The sequence below is a fragment of the Oncorhynchus masou genome, chromosome 23, assembly GCF_036934945.1.
Source record: "Oncorhynchus masou masou isolate Uvic2021 chromosome 23, UVic_Omas_1.1, whole genome shotgun sequence".
In the NCBI taxonomy this organism is placed as follows: Eukaryota; Metazoa; Chordata; class Actinopteri; order Salmoniformes; family Salmonidae; genus Oncorhynchus; species Oncorhynchus masou.
The window spans coordinates 54726018-54742871 of record NC_088234.1 but is presented as its reverse complement, the minus strand read 5'-3'; the positions used below and the strand labels follow the sequence as shown (position 1 = coordinate 54742871).

The 16854-nt window shown below is 45.6% G+C and overlaps 1 protein-coding gene across 1 annotated transcript; it reads left to right on the top strand.

Annotated features, from left to right (window-relative positions):
- Positions 1-13765: 13765 nt before the first annotated feature.
- On the top strand, positions 13766-16550 carry LOC135510127 (G-protein coupled receptor 26-like). Its single transcript, XM_064930909.1, has 3 exons — positions 13766-14436; positions 15352-15465; positions 16310-16550. The coding sequence occupies exons 1-3, from the start codon at positions 13766-13768 to the stop codon at positions 16548-16550; spliced, it is 1026 nt and encodes a 341-aa protein (XP_064786981.1).
- Positions 16551-16854: the final 304 nt, after the last annotated feature.

Below are 16854 nucleotides of genomic sequence, written 5' to 3'. Positions count from 1 at the left end.
CGGTAGCATTTTCCTCAAATTTGCTTTGTTAAAATCCCCAGCTACAATAAACACGGCCTCAGGATATGTGGTTTCCAGTTTGCATAAGGTCCAGTGTAATTATTTGAGGGTCGTCGTGGTATCGGCTTGAGGGGGAATATACACGGCTCTTCGGAGGTAATACGGTCAGCATTTGATTGTGAGGTATTCTAGGTCGGGTGAACAAAAGGGCTTGAGTTTCTGTATGTTATCACAATCACACCATGTGTAGTTAATCATGAAACATACACATCATGAAACATTCTTCTTCCCAGATAGTCTCTTATTCCTGTATGTACTGAGAACCCAGCTGGCTGTATGGACGAGGACAGTATATCCCGAGAAAGCCATGTTTCCTTGAAACAAGAGTATTTTACCATCCCTGATGTCTCTTTGGAAGGAGATCCCCACCCTGAGCTCATCTACTTTATTATCCAGAGACTGAACATTAGTGAGTAATATACACGAAAGCGGTGGATGGTGTGCATGCCTCCTGAGTCGGACTAGAAGTCCACTCCGAATACCTCTTCTCTGCCAGCGGTGTTTTGGAGAAGCCTCTGAAATAAGTTAAATAGCCCTGGGGGGTACGAACAAATGATCCAATTCGGGAAAGTGATATTCCTGGTCGTAATGCTGGTGAGTTACCACCGCTCTGATATCCAAAAGTTTTTTCCGGCAGTATGTTATAACACAAAAAAAATCTGGGCTAATAATGTAACCAGCAGTGGAAATAAAATAATATGCCAACCAATATTACTGGACTAACAAACTGGCTGACTAACCTTTTCTGGACCTTCAGTATCTCTTGGCCTTGGGTAGCAGCAGCTGATCGTTTCACTCTCTTTATCCTGTGCCAAACACATTTATTCATGGAGTCTAACTTATTAACGTTAGCTGCTGGCTGCATGATTGCATCAACCTTACTAGCTAATGTTAGCTAGGTAGCCATCTAGCTAGTCTACTTAACCTAACGTTAGGAGTTTTGTTTACTAGCTATAGATTGGATCATTCTATATAGTTTTAGAGGATGACTAAACTGCTTTTATTAACTGCTTTTATAAACACATACAGTATCTTATTGTCCTTTAAAATGTGTGTTCGCTCTCTCAGGCAACCAGGCATGCAGGAGAGGAGTGTGAGTGAAGAAAGAAATAAGTAAGAAAGAATAAAAGATTGTAGTCAAACAACAAGGTGCTGATGCAACCAAACATAGTTGTTGAGAGGCATGGTTGATGAGTCTCTGTAGGCTGTAGCTAGGAGATGACTATGACTGACAGGTGAATCCACCAATCACAGCGAGCGTGGTGGTTACCATGTGAAATCCCAGGGACAGGGATGAATTCACTAGACAAAACATAGGCAAACGGGCTGGAAATGTGGGTGGTACTATATCACCTTATCCAAGAAGAAATGCCTGCTTTCTTTTCCATTGCACAATGTTTTTTATGACGTGAACTAATGAATATGTCTGGTAAGCACGTTTGGTGCCGCTGCTTTGAAAGTGGTGTGGTGGCTCCACACCAGATTGAGAAGTACTGGGGCAAATGCTGTCTCGCGTTTTCTGGAGGCTCTGATAAGAATGTCTGCCTAAATGACAAAGTGTGAATAATGAATTCGGCCAGTCTGTCTGAGAGGATAGTTGGACGGATGAGCTTGTGCCTACGCCTCAGACAGGGTGGGCGTGATGAGGAGAGGTGACAACAGAGAAGTCTAATCAGGATGAGCAGGCAGACTCACAATGTGAACATTCTTCATTTCCACAGTCACTTTCTGTGTCGGCATAGAGCTTTTAAAAAGCTTTGACAAGGCCAACATGAGTCTGTGAAACAGCCATCCAATCAAACCTGGTTTCAAGTCAAGACCCTTTCAAAATGGCAAATGGTTACATTTGACAAAGAGTTCTGAGTCAGCCTCCATCATAATGAATACCTGGCTGTAGGAACAACTGAATGAAACCAACCTCTGTGACATACAGTGCCAGTCCTTGAAGGGAATGCATTTGGCAAACAGCAAACAAGGACTGAAAATATAAGTGGTTGAAGTGCTCTCAAAATAATTGGGAGATGGAGGACAGGAGGGATGGGAGAAAACATGATCTCCCATCACTCATAATCCAGTCACATACACCCTCTGAATATTTGCAGTTGGGACCCACATTTCAAATAAATTATTTGTGACATGGCGGGAACATAAATATGTTAGTATGACATGGTCTCTAGCATCATATTCAAATGTGCATTGACAAGTTTTGAAGTGTTGATGGAAAATATATATTTTTTCTGTCTTTGTTGCTAGCTGACAATCAGAACTCCATCATGACCCACATACCGCAGGTATGCTCCCTTACAAAAAAACAACAACATGAACAGATCAAGTGAAAAATGTAAGGTATGAAGTCTCACATGATATTTCACATGACTCAGACATGTGATAGTGTAAGATTCACATGTGTGAATTTGTAACTGGCAGGATTAGAAATCAGGTCTCCCAATGTCTTGACCATTCGACCAAGAGGGCCAGCATTCATTTTCAAGTTGCAGGCCGGGCTACCTCATCACTTGACCATGAAAAACCATGACCGACTCATGTCCACTACACTTTCACATGTGCATTTTCACATTTTAATGTCAACCAGGGCTGTTAAATGACAACAAAAAATGGAGTTTATCACAGGGTTTTCTGTGATTAATCACGATTATCCGCAAATTCATAATTTCAGGTAAATTGATAAACATACTTTCTTAACCTCAAAGTCAACTTGTTTTGACATCACATCGTTGTTTTTAGCTGTATAGATGACGTATTAGGGATGTTTTCATTGTAATTTGAATGTTTTTAGACAATAACCAGGTTTCCATCCAAAGTTTTTTATGCGAGTAAAGTACGTCGGTTAAAAAATGTCACGACAGGCCTGACGGAAACAGAACATTTGTTGGTAAACTTTCCAAATTTCGACAAAACAAAATATGCTAGACAAGGTGGGATCTTTTAGTGTCTGTAAACCTAGTTTATGTGGTAAAAATGTGATCTAAAGTCACAAAAATGTATCTTTAGTTACTTTATTAATTCTGACAGTGCTAATTTGACATGTTAAACAGGATAAATAAGGAGACACTGTCAGGATTTGGCCAGGGTTGTTCCGGGTTTTGGTCACTAGATGCCCCCATTGTGCTTTTTGACCTTATGTTTTTTCCTTGTTCCCCATTATTATTTGCACCTGTGCCTCGTTTCCCCTGATTGTATTTAAACCCTTAGTTTCCCTCAGTTCTGTGCTCTGTGTTTGTATGTTAGCACCCAGCCCTAGTGTTCTGGGTATTCTTGTCGATTCCGGTGGATGCTCTTGTGGAATTCTGTTTTTGTTTTCGAGTATCTCTTGAGGCTTTTTGTGCTATTCCTACCACCTTTTGGATTTGCCATTTTTTGTATTGAAGGACTTCTCCTTTTTTACTTTATTAAATACACCGTCTTAAGTACTGCTGTGTCTGTCTCATCTTCTGGGTTCTGCTGACTATTCGTGGCTCAGTTGGTTAAGTGACTGTTTCTCACTCCGGAGACCCAGGTTCGTAACCGGGTCCTGACAGAAACACAGAGCCAAAAATGAACCCAGAGGCAGCCAGTTCCCAGGGCCTTTTGCCATGCTGTCCCACCACCAGGAGACTGTCCAACGCCACGAAGCCGCCCTGGTAAAGCAAGAGGCCTTAATGGCTAGACATTCTCATCTTCTGTCGGAGATGCTGACTTCCATTAAGCAAATATCTGATCGTCTTACCCCGGCAACAGTTCCCGTCCCAGTACCTCAGAATCACGTACCCATGGCAGTTAACCCCCTGGCTGAACCTCGTCTTCCACCTCCCCAACGGTTCTCAGGTGATCCAAGTGCTTGTAAAGGGTTTCTCACCCAATGTTCTCTCCTCCTTGAGCTACAACCCTCGTCGTTTCCCACCGACCGGTCTAAGATCGCTTATATCATCACCCTGCTGTCGGAAAAAGCCCTGGCCTGGGCTACTGCTGTGTGGGATGCCCATAGTTCCTGCTGTGCCAGCTACTCTGCCTTTGCTGAGGAATTCAAACGAGTGTTTCAAGGCCCAAGCAGTGGTTCTGACTCAGCCAAACAGCTCCTGACTCTCCACCAAGGTTGGCGCAGCGTGACGGACCATGCCATCCAGTTCCGCACGGTGGCAGCAGCAAGTGGCTGGAACAACGAGGCGCTCACGGTGTGCTTTCTGAAAGGCCTTTCCGACACTATCCAAGATGAACTGGCCACTCGGGAACCACCGGACAATCTCGAGTCCCTGATCAAGTTGGCCTCACGCATTGACCAGCGTCTGAGAGAGAGAACTCAACCGTAGACCTCTAGCCCCTATCAGTCCCAGCTCCGAGTCCCCACCTTTATCCTCGCTGGCTCCATCGGAACCCATGCAGATTGGACGCATCTCCCAGGCTGAGAGAGACCGCCGGATGAGGGAGCGACGCTGTCTATATTGCGGCAAACCGGGCCATTTCCGTTCCACGTGTCCCGGGCTCCAGGGAAACGCTCTGTCCCGTACAGACCGGGGGAACTGTAACGGGAAACATAACCTCCTCCCATCCGTCCAACTCCCGTCTGCTCATTCCAGTCACCCTCTCCTGGGACAACCACAAGCTTCACCTTCAAGCCTTGGTAGACTCTGGAGCCGCAGGTAACTTCATGGATGGTGTCTGGGCGAAGGAGAATGGCGTTCCCTCTGAACCTCTAAGTGAACCCATGAGGGTCACTACATTGGATGGAAGCCCTTTGGGATCTGGACTTGTCACTCATGTCACTACCTCCTTGCGACTTTCAGTTTCACAACACCAGGAATTGATGAACTTTCATTTGATCTCCTGTTCCGAGTTCCCTCTCGTCCTTGGATACCCCTGGCTTCACAGCCATAACCCTCACATCGACTGGTCTGTGGGCACTATCAAGCAGTGGGGTCCTACGTGCCAAGCTACTTGTATTTTCCAGAATTCCCCGAGTTCTACTCCCGAGTCTTTAGAATCCATCGACCTGACCCGAGTTCCCGAGTGTTACCATGACCTCAAACTGGTGTTTAGCAAACAGAGGGCCACCATGCTACCACCCCATAGACCTTACGATTGCCCCATCGACCTGTTTCCGGGCACTTGCCCCCAGGGGTCGGATCTTTTCCCTATCTCCACCCGAACGAGCTGCTATGGATACCTACATCAAGGACGCTCTGAAAGCAGGCCTCATGCGTCCATCCACCTCCCCGGCGGGAGCAGGGTTTTTCTTTGTGGCCAAGAAAGACGGTGGATTACGTCCTTGCATCGACTACCGGGGACTCAATGCCATAACCGTCCGTAACCGTTACCCGCTACCCCTTATGGCCACAGCCTTCGAGCTGCTCCAGGAAGCAGTTGTTTTCACTAAGCTTGACCTGCGGAACGCATACCATCTTGTGCGGATCAGACCTGGTGACGAGTGGAAGACCGCTTTCAACACGCCTACTGGTCACTATGAATACTTGGTGATGCCCTTCGGCCTGACCAACGCCCCAGCGGTGTTCCAAGCGCTCATAAACGATGTGCTTAGGGATATGCTTAACATATTTGTGTTCGTTTACTTGGATGACATCCTCATCTTTTCGAGCTCCCTTCAAGAACACACTAAGCATGTCAGACAAGTACTCAAACGCCTCCTGGACAGCCATCTGTACGTTAAGCCGGAAAAATGTGAATTCCATTCATCCCGAGTACAATTCCTGGGATTTGTAGTGGAACCCGGTCGAGTCCAAATGGACCCCAGGAAGGTAGGGGCGGTAGCGGATTGGCCCACCCCCAAATCCGTTAAGGAAGTTCAGCGTTTCCTGGGCTTCACAAACTTTTACCGCAAGTTCATCAAGAACTTCAGCTTGGTGGCAGCCCCTCTCTCAGCTTTAACCAAGGGTGGCAATGCAAGGTTTTTGTGGGGAAGAGAAGCTGAGACGGCCTTCCAAGGACTCAAGCAGCGCGTTCTCTCTGCTCCCATCCTGATACTACCGACTACGGATGAACCATTTGTGGTGGAGGTAGACGCATCAGAGGTTGGTGTTGGAGCTGTCCTGTCTCAGAGGGGTGAAGACAAGAAGCTTCATCCGTGCGCTTTCTTCTCACACCGGCTTACCCCGACTGAGAGGAACTACGATGTGGGGGATCGTGAACTCCTAACGGTTAAGATGGCATTGAAGGAATGGAGACACTGGCTCGAGGGGCTTCTCACCCGTTTCAAGTGCTTACGGACCACAAAAATCTGGAGTATATCCAGCAGGCGAAGCGGTTGAACTCTAGACAAGCTAGATGGTCTCTTTTCTTCAATCGATTCCAGTTTATCCTCACCTATCGGCCCGGGTCGAAGAATCTCAAACCGGATGCCCTGTCCCGAGTCTACGCTCCTGCCATTCGAGATGACACGGACATGCCTGTCCTTCCTGCTGCTAAGATTGTGGCTCCGATCTCGTGGCAAGTTGAGGATACCGTGAGACGTGCTCAAGCTAGCGAACCGGACCCGAAAGGAGGTCCTGCCAATCGGTTGTTTGTCCCCAAGGCAGTGAGGACTCAGGTCCTTCTGTGGGGGCACTCCTCTCGCCTCACCTGTCATCCGGGCGTAGGTCGCACCTTGGAGTTCATCCAGCGTAAGTTCTGGTGGCCTACCATAAGAGAAGACGTTGCCACTTTCGTCAATGCCTGTCCCGTGTGCTGCCAGGGCAAATCTTCTCACCTCCGCCCTCAAGGACTCCTTCACCCTTTACCTGTTCCCCACAGACCCTGGTCCCATATCTCATTGGACTTTATTACTGGACTTCCTCCATCCCATGGCAATACTACTATCCTAGTCATAATCGACAGGTTTTCAAAGGCGGCCAGGTTCGTCCCTCTGACTAAGTTACCTTCTGCCAAGGAAACGGCTGAGTTGGTAATTAATCATGTGTTCCGAGTCTTCGGCATTCCTCAAGATATGGTTTCTGACAGAGGTCCCCAGTTCGCCTCAAGGTTTTGGAAGGCCTTCTGCCAACTCATGGGGGCTTCTGCCAGTCTATCTTCAGGGTACCATCCGGAGTCCAACGGCCAAACAGAGAGGATGAATCAAGAGCTGGAAACCACCCTCCGATGTATGACTCGTGACAACCCGTCCACATGGTCATCCTTTATTGTTTGGGCCGAATACGCGCACAACACCTTGCGCTCCTCCTCCACTGGTATGTCCCCGCACGAGTGTCAGTTTGGCTATGCTCCTCCATTGTTCCCGGACCAGGAGGCAGAAGTCAGAGTGCCTTCAGCCTTGAAGTTCGTCAGACGCTGTCGGCTTATGTGGAGGAAGACCCGTCTTAATCTTATGTTCCTCACAGAGGTACCAACAACAAGCCAACAGACGTCGCCGTCCCGGGCCTACCCTGCGCCCCGGCCAGAGAGTCTGGCTCTCCACAAGAGACTTACCTCTACGGGTGGAGTCTCGCAAGCTGTCCCAAAAATACATCGGTCCCTTCAAGGTTGCCAGGAGAGTTAACCCAGTTTCTTATCGCCTACACATACCCAGATCCCTTAAGATTAATCCCACATTTCACATTTCATTGTTAAAACCTGTTGTTTTTTCCCCTTGTCCCGGCAGACAGACCTCCCCCTCCGCCTCGTGTCATTGGAGGCCAGCCGGCTTATACCGTCCATCGGATACTGGATTCCCGCCGGGTGCAGCGGTCCTGGCAGTATCTGGTGGACTGGGAAGGCTACGGTCCCGAGGAGCGCTCCTGGGTTCCTGCCAAAGACATCCTGGACCCTGACCTCATTCGTCAGTTCAGGGCCCTCCACCCTGAGAGAGCTGGTAGGAACGTCAGGAGCCGTTCCTAGGGGGGGATTCTGTCAGGATTTGGCCAGGGTTGTTCCGGGTTTTGGTCACTAGATGCCCCATTGTGCTTTTTGACCTTATGTTTTTTCCCTTGTTCCCCATTATTATTTGCACCTGTGCCTCGTTTCCCCTGATTGTATTTAAACCCTTAGTTTCCCTCAGTTCTGTGCTCTGTGTTTGTATGTTAGCACCCAGCCCTAGTGTTCTGGGTATTCTTGTTGATTCCGGTGGATGCTCTTGTGGAATTCTGTTTTGTTTTCGAGTATCTCTTGAGGCTTTTTGTGCTATTCCTACCACCTTTTGGATTTGCCATTTTTTGTATTGAAGGACTTCTCCTTTTTTACTTTATTAAATACACCGTCTTAAGTACTGCTGTGTCTGTCTCATCTTCTGGGTTCTGCTGACTATTCGTGGCTCAGTTGGTTAAGTGACTGTTTCTCACTCCGGAGACCCAGGTTCGTAACCGGGTCCTGACAGACACAGAGTGCTAGCTTCTCTGTTCTTTTCACTGGGCTTCTCCCAACGGTCACTGACAAACGTATGAAGAAGAGAGGCACTTCTTAACACCTGCCCACATAACCCAGAAGCCAGCAACACCAATATGTTGGAGGAAACACTGTGATGACCAAGGTCTGCCTGCAGGTACCTGACCCACCACAAGGAGTCGCTAGAGCGTGATGAGCCAAGTAAAGCACTCCCTGCCAAATCCTCCCCTAACCCAGACAACGCTTGGCCAATTGTGAGCAGCGCTATGGGACTTCAGATCATGGCCGGTTGCGATACAACCCGGGATCGAACCCAGGTCTGTAGTGACACCTCTAGCACTGAAATGCAGTGCCTTAGGGCTCCTGAGTGGCACAGCGGTCTATGGCACAGCATCTAAGTGCTAGAGGCGCCACTACAGACCCTTGTTCGGTTCCAGGCTGTATCACAACCGGCCGTGATTGGGAGTCCCATAGTGCGGCGCACAATTGGCCCAGCATCATCCAGGTTGGGGTTTGGCCGGGGTAGGCAGTCATTGTAAATAAGAATTTGTTCTTAACTGAATTGCCTAGTTAAAAGTTTAGTAAATCAAATAAATAAACCGCTGCGCCACTCGGGAGGCCCAGAAATAATACTTTTTTACCCACTTGAATTATTATACTCAGGTAGGCTAAGTTACCTTTTTACAGAATGGCATTACAGAATCTGCTATTCCATATTTGGAAACATTGCTACTGTGAGTTGTTTACACCACCTTTTCACGTGGTGGTGTAACGTGAGGAGACTAACACTATTTCACCACCACACGCGAACTTGCAAAGGAAGATTTTCACATGTGAATGTTTAAATTTTTTTTTGTGAAACTACAAATTAGATTTTCACGTGAATGGTTTTTACATGTGAAACCGGACTTATTGCATGTGCAACTGAAATTCACATCTTTTTTTGTGAGAAGGTGGTGTTAGCATGTGAACTACATGTAAATCATGTGAAAATATGGTTTACATGTTAAATTTAAGCTCAACATGTGAAAACAGCGATTTTCCTTAATTTTGACATGTAAAACTGCAAAAAAAAGAAAAAAAGGGGAAGGGTTGTCACAGTCCAGGAGTTAGGTGGCTTTGTTTACAATGTGATTCAGAGGACTTACTCCAGCTGTGACTGTGAAGCTGTGGGGTAGCATTTACATCATAGGTGTGATAGGTGCATCCTACTGACAAACTCCATGACAGCCAGGTAAGCGTATGATTGGAAAACACATATAGAGGAGTAGAAACACCAGTGGCAAACCAATCATATTGACACACAGTAACTACAAAAGGGTTCTCCGGTTGTCCACATAGGAGAACCCTTTGAAGAACCCTTTTTGGTCCCAGGTAGAACCCTTTTGGATTCTATGTAGAACCCTTTCCACGGAGGGTTCAACATGGAACCCAAAAGGGTTCTATCTCAAGTCAAAAAGTTTTTTTTTACCTCAAACCAAAAAGGGTTCTTCAAAAGGTTCTCCTATGGGGACAGCCGAAGAACTCTTTTGGAACCCATTTTTCTAAGAGTGTATATCCTGAGGTGTTTCAAGTCTGCACTATTCCCCTTTTATTTACTGAGATCTCTGAGAGATATGTGTTGTATCTCGGCTTCAATCCGACATTTTGATCTATTAGTTGACACACAGCAAGGGGGCGACTGACCAGATTCTAGACTGTCAAAACATATTTTGAAAGAGTCAGTTTCACTGATTTAAATAGTTCACCAGCCGTCTTCCAGAGGGCGAGAGGGAAGGGGGAGGGAGAGAGAAAGAGAGAGAGAGAGTGAGAGAGAGAGAGAGAGAGAGAGAGAGAGGGGGGTGCCTGGAAAAGGAGAGGGCTGCCCAAGCACAAACAAACAAAGGCTAGTGTGAAAAGACAGCATCTGAAATTGTGCATAAGCCAGTAGGCTGCATAGCCTATGACATGAGTCACCCATCACCAACAACCATACACACACACAGATAAAGAGAAAGAGAGAGAGAAAGAGAGAGAGAGAGAAGAGAGGATAACATCCTTTCAAAAGTATGAAGGTCTGATATAAACAATGTATTACTGATTACTGTCATATGAAACTATCAACTATCTTTTTTTAATGAAAGAATATACGATGTACAGTTTAACCACCCCTCCATACCAATTTGCTGCATTGTCACCCATGATAATCTAATATGCCACTATTTCATAATACTATCATACTGTAATTATCTCTGTGACATGCCAAAAATGATGACAGACTTGATGGCCCTAAACACCTACACCTTCACCCACACATATGCACATACACACACACGCACTGAAAGAGCACTGACATCCAGCACCACACTCACTCATTAACACTTCCTCTCCTTCCCTCTTCAGAAGCAGAGAGCTGCTGACTACCATGCCAATATATTGTATACTGTAACATCACGCTCATTACCAGGGACAGCGCATCAAAGCAGATGGGAGAGCATGATTGGCTGGGCCCAGACTGGTGACGTGTTACAGCCAGCCGGCCACGCAGGCCAGCACAGGGCATCACAGCCGGCAATATACAGGAGAAAGACCATGATGATGGGGTCTAATTAAAAATATGATAGGATAGTGTGTAGATGATTTGCATGTGCTGCTATCTCTGGACAAGCTTTCACAGCTAATGGATCATATAAACTGGGTGGTTCGAGTCCTGAATACTGATTGGCTGACAGCCATGGTATATCAGACCGTATACCACGGGTATGACAAAACATTTATTTTTACTGCTATAATTACGTTGTCAATCAGTTTATAATAGCAATAAGGCTCCTCGGCGGGTTGTGGTATATGGCAAATATACCACGGCTAAGGGCATTGAGTCGTGCCTAAGAACAGCCCTTAGCCATGGAACAGCCCTTAGCCAGACGCCTTCGGGCCTTATTGCTTAAATAGAGCACCACAAAACTCCCCCAACTACTGAATAGACATATTGCAGAGAAGCTGTAGTGTCATATTTAGAATATGCAGTAGTACTGCAGTAGTACGTATCATAACAGCAAGCATGGACTTTTATTTGTACTGTACCTGTCATATGTAAAGATGTTTAGCTAGCTTTATGGTTCAGAAAGTTTCAAATAATAACAGCCAACAAACTTTCGCTAACCATCTAGTTGTATCTCACAATCTCTGTCTTGTCAGAAGTGTACCATTAAAAATGATTTTCTTGGTTAAACTAATTAGAAAACTGTATATCAATATCAATGCCTTGCGACTACCCATAATTCCTGGATCACTGTCTTGACCGCTTTCTATTCGAAGACTGATTGTGGTCCTTTCTGATGGTGGAGAAATCTCTTTCAATCTAATTACATCATATCAATGCTTTTAATTCAGCCCAGAAACAAATCTAATATATAAATGATTTTGTGCAAATTAGTCATTTCAACTCTCCTCTTTACTCTAGCCATTCTCATTGAGCATGTTAATTGAACTTTCCAATATAGAACAAGATGGGAGGGAGGTGTCTGACAGTGTTAAATGAGGGCCATTTGATCATGTGTGATGATTGTGTGAACAGTCTGGGGCAAAAACTAGAGGGGAAAGAGACATGGCTTACAGGCCACGTATGCATCCCATGTCATAGTATGTTTAAATTCTCAATAAATACAAAATAATTTCTCTATTGATTGAGACATGACTATGTCTGTCTGGGTCTGTCTGTTCTATTCTGTGTTTACCAGATACACAAGTCCCCCGTGGAGTCCCCTCCCCAGACCCTTGTAAAGAGGACGTCGGGGGGAATCCACAGTAGACACAGCATCTGTCCCTGCCGCTGTCATTGACGTGAATCCGTGCAAATCACCTGTTGTCAACACCGTCAGCAACAAAGTCCCCTGTCCACTCCAGCAGCATCGCAACATGAACCATCCTCTCTTGTCTTGTGGAGAAATAACACATATTTGTCATCTCTCTACATTGTGTCATTCTCTTGTGTTATTCATTAACATTACTAGTATTCAACACTTAGCAGAAAAACAGTAGTAGCTACACTTAGATACCCTCTGATTACGATCCCATTTAGTATGAACGCCAACCTACAGTATGCCTGTTGGTCATGGGATGCTATCAGAGATCTTTCTAGACAGGGGGCTGTAAATAGTGTTTGTGTGTTGTGTGTGCCTAAGAAGCCAGTATAGTATCTGTGCAACGGACTATACAAATATAGATGGGGATAAGCCGAGCATTAGTCAATGGAAAAGCAGGGTTTTTGAAAGAAAGGCAACTTCAGGCTTCAGAAAGATTTTGTAGATAATCACACCTGCTGTTTGTCCACACAATTAATAGAAAATAATAGAATACAACTTTATTGTCCAATGGTTAGAACATAGAACATGTTCTGCCTTTATCAACACCCCCGGATACATATAAACACATTGAGAGATACAGGGTCAGCAGAAGCACAACACCGCTGGGTGGAGAGCAATTGTGGGGGGTCAAGTGCTTTACTCATGGGCACAATGGCAGGAGATGGTACATGGGATCAGAGACCAGAAGCCATCCAAGCATGATTTCAGTTCCATTCTCATTTCTGTGTTGCCCCGCCTGGGGCTCAAACCAGAAACCTTCTTGCTACTGGACAGCCTCTCCAACCTCTAGGGCTTAAGAGCTACTGCTGCCGATTGATCATATGTTGTGTCTATAATATCTATAATTATAAATTGTGATACCAGTCATGTATATGCTCCATACTCCTGTGGATTAACTACAGCCTGGTTAACTCCTATAACGCAGTAATGTGGGACTTACATCAGCTAGAGATGACACATAGATACATTTGTTGTATGATGTTTATCGAATTGTAGGGTCGAGCACGATGTCAGTTGCACGAGTTAACACTTACCGCATGATATTGAAGAAAAATACATTTTTGGTTGCTTTGGGGAGGCGATGGAGTGTGTAGCATATGGGTGTGGGTGAGGTGTGACATATACGATTTAAGCATCGCCAGAGACAGACCATCCGAGAGACTGCGCTGGGCGTATGCAAAGCTGTCCACCAGTACACTACGCAATTGCGCAATAAGGGGATGTTGTGCGAGCAGTGGCAAGAAATAAATAGTTAGAAACTTAGTGCAGCCACACGTGCAGGGGTGTGTCTGTTTGTAATCACCCGTTCCTGGAGACATTTGGTTCAGCACATCGAGAATACTTGGATGTCCCTTCTTGCGATTCTCCATAGTGAGCCGGCTGTAACGTTACATGGAGGCACGAGAAGGACAACGAAGAATAGCCGTGGAACTGTGTTGGATGTTTGCTGGTTGGACATCGTAGTTCTAGCACGATGCTATATGTAATTTGTTTCAGAAGCTGGACGGTGGATACAATTGTCAAAAGTGCGGATATTTGAGCGGGACGCACGCACAATGCACATTGCGGACATGGCTGTCTCTGTGTTTGTAGTAGTGATCATCGCCGTCTCGTTTCTGTCCAACGTGGTGGTACTGATCTGCTTTTTGTACAACCAGGAGATTCGAAAGCAGGTGCCCGGGTTGTTTATCCTCAACCTAACCGTCTGCAACCTGTTGCTTACCGTGTCCAATATGCCTCTAACTCTGGTCGGACTTATCAACAAAGGAAACACTGGAGGCAGCGGGTTCTGTCAAACTGTGGGTTTCCTGGACACTTTTCTCACCACCAACTCAATGCTCAGTATGGGGGCTTTGAGCATCGATCGATGGGTGGCAGTAGTTTTTCCACTGAGCTACCACTCCAGAATACGACACCGGGACGCAGTGATAGGGCTTGGATACACGTGGATGCACTCGCTCTCGTTCTCCACGGTGGCCACTTGCTCTTCCTGGGTTGGGTACCATCACCTTTACGCATCATGTACGCTCTGCAATGCGAGAGCAAGCGGCTCCCGGACGCAGTTCATCATCTACACTGTGGTGTTACACTCTCTCACGTTTCTCTTGACCTTAATCGTGTTGTGTGTAACGTACCTGAAAGTTCTGAAAGTTGCGCGGTTTCACTGTAAACGCATCGACGTGATCACTATGCAGACCTTATTGCTGCTTGTGGATATTCACCCGAGGTAAGCTGTTGAGCAAAGTCATTTGCTTTGACATTTTTTTCAGATTATCCCACGAATTGTAATTGCAAAATTACCAATGCGACTTTAGTGAATTTAGGCTTGATTTCAGCACCACCGTTTTGGTCCAATGTTACGGTCTCAGATCTCAGCCCCCTTTATCAAAACTAAAATGACACAAATATATTCCAAACCAAGAGCTCTTCACATACAGATCAAAACCATTATAAATTGTGACCATTATAAAACTTGAATAATACTGTGAAAATGTACTGTTTGAAAAGACGCCTGAAATCTCAGCCTGTCATGGTGGGATGGAGTTTTGGCCTGCCTCCCCCTCCCAACTGACCACTCCCAGACTGTCCTAGCTAAATTCTTGTTTGAGAAATTGCTCTTTGCTAATAAGCTATTTTTTGTTTCTTTTTGACCATGTACATTGAAAACAATCACATTAAGGTACTTAATTGTTACCCAGAAATGATTTGATATTGAGATAAAAACGACTGCATTGGACCTGTATTGTTTACTGCATTTGATTATCCCTTTCCAATCACCTCCACATTACTTAACTCAAATAGTTAAATGAGCCTCAAATAGGTAGATTGAAGCCATCTCACTGTCACTTTCCCTGTTGTCTGTCTTTCTTCTTTCTCAGAGGCCGGGGTCAATTCCTTGTGATTAGCGATCAATTAAAAATAAGTATTGACCTGGAATTGGACTTGATTTACATAATGGATGTGTTACAGTTTCGATATCTTGAACAATCCATTGGCATTGACCTGAGGCTGTGCTCTGATACTGTCCATAGAAGCATGCTGTTTTCTCCATCACCCCTCATTCCACTCGAGAGGCCATGTTTGAGGCTGTGCTCCTGGGTCGTCCCCTGGGTTGATAACGGTCCCCTCTGTCCTTTGGTAGTGTGCGCCAGCGATGCCTGGATGAGCAGAGACAGCGGAGGCAGAGAGCCACCAAGAAGATCATCACATTCATTGGAACGTTTGTGGTGTGCTTCGCCCCTTACGTCATCACGAGGTGAGCAGGGGTTCAAATCTATCCTCAACACCCCTGCGCATGTGGGATGGTGTTATATTGTGGGATTGGCTGCTGCAAACTGTGGTGACACCAATTCCCCATCTGAGACCAACGAAAGTTGTCTACTTCCTGTGCAAATGGCTTGTGCTTTGGGTAGAAAAATGACTTTGCAACATGGACCATAGTCAATTTCTACAACCCCATCTTATTATGTTATATCGATCCATATCTAAATCACTAACCAATCAGCTTAAGGGTGATTATGTTGTCACCCTTTTTCGTCATGAGTTTTAGGATGAAACCCCAGGAAAGGGAGAAAGAGTGTAAGAGAAAGATCATCTATAAGAGAGTTAGCACGGGTGGACGTGTCATTATGAGTGAGTCAGAGACCATGATGATACTTCTCATTACACCTGCTGCCTATTGTAGAAGTGCAGCTGCAACCCTTCAGAAGGGGATAGAACATAACCGCGAAGATGGAGATCACATCAGGGGTTATAATTATAGTGAGATCCCCATTGTGAGTTTGATAGCGGCTGTAAATCACAAGACCAGTGACCTGAGCTCGTCATTCTGAGAATGAGCCTTGTCCTTGTGAAACGCCTCCATACACTTACCTGGTAAGGACAGTGAGACAAACTAGAGCAACTCCACATCCCCTAACATTCACGATCGAATCAGAGCCATGGCACTTTGAAGCAAAATGTTGACATTTCTGAGAGCTTATTAAAGAGTTTCCACAGGACATTAGGCTTTTTGACATCTGTGTTGTTTTTTCACTGGTAATTGAAACAGCTATCCACTGTTCATAATATAACTTATCTCTCTGTGCTTGTTGTGTCAGAATCTTCGAGCTCTTCACGCTAGGACAGATAAACCCTCACTGGGGGGTCTTGTCTAAGTGTTTGGCCTACAGCAAGGCAGCCTGCGACCCCTTTGTCTACTCACTGCTCCGGAACCAGTACAGGAAGACATGCAGCGACCTAACCAACAAGGTCATGAAGAGAAGTTCCTTTAACTCCTCCGCCCGCATGGTGGAGAACGGAAGGGTCAACGACACCAACAACTTCAAACCCACCCATTGACTATGGCAAGATGGAGACATTGAGGTACTTACATACAGTTGAAGTCGGAAGTTTACATACACTTAGGTTGGAGTCATTAAAACTAATTTTTCAACCACTCCACAAATTTCTTGTTAACAAACTATTGTTTTGGCAAGTATGTTAGGAAATCTACTTTGTGCATGACACAAGTAATTTTTCCAACAATTGTTTACAGACAGATTATTTCAGTCATTATTCGCTGTATCACAATTACAGTGGGTCAGAAGTTTACATACACTAAGTTGACTGTGCCTTTAAACAGCTTGGAAAATTCCAGAAAATG

Bases quoted from the DNA above. Each gene is read 5' to 3' on its own strand.
- LOC135510127 (XM_064930909.1), top strand. From the start codon at position 13,766: ATGCACATTGCGGACATGGCTGTCTCTGTGTTTGTAGTAGTGATCATC. The intron at 14,437-15,351 runs GTAAGCTGTTGA...GTCCTTTGGTAG, and splicing joins CTTGTGGATATTCACCCGAG to TGTGCGCCAGCGATGCCTGG. The intron at 15,466-16,309 runs GTGAGCAGGGGT...TTGTTGTGTCAG, and splicing joins GCCCCTTACGTCATCACGAG to AATCTTCGAGCTCTTCACGC.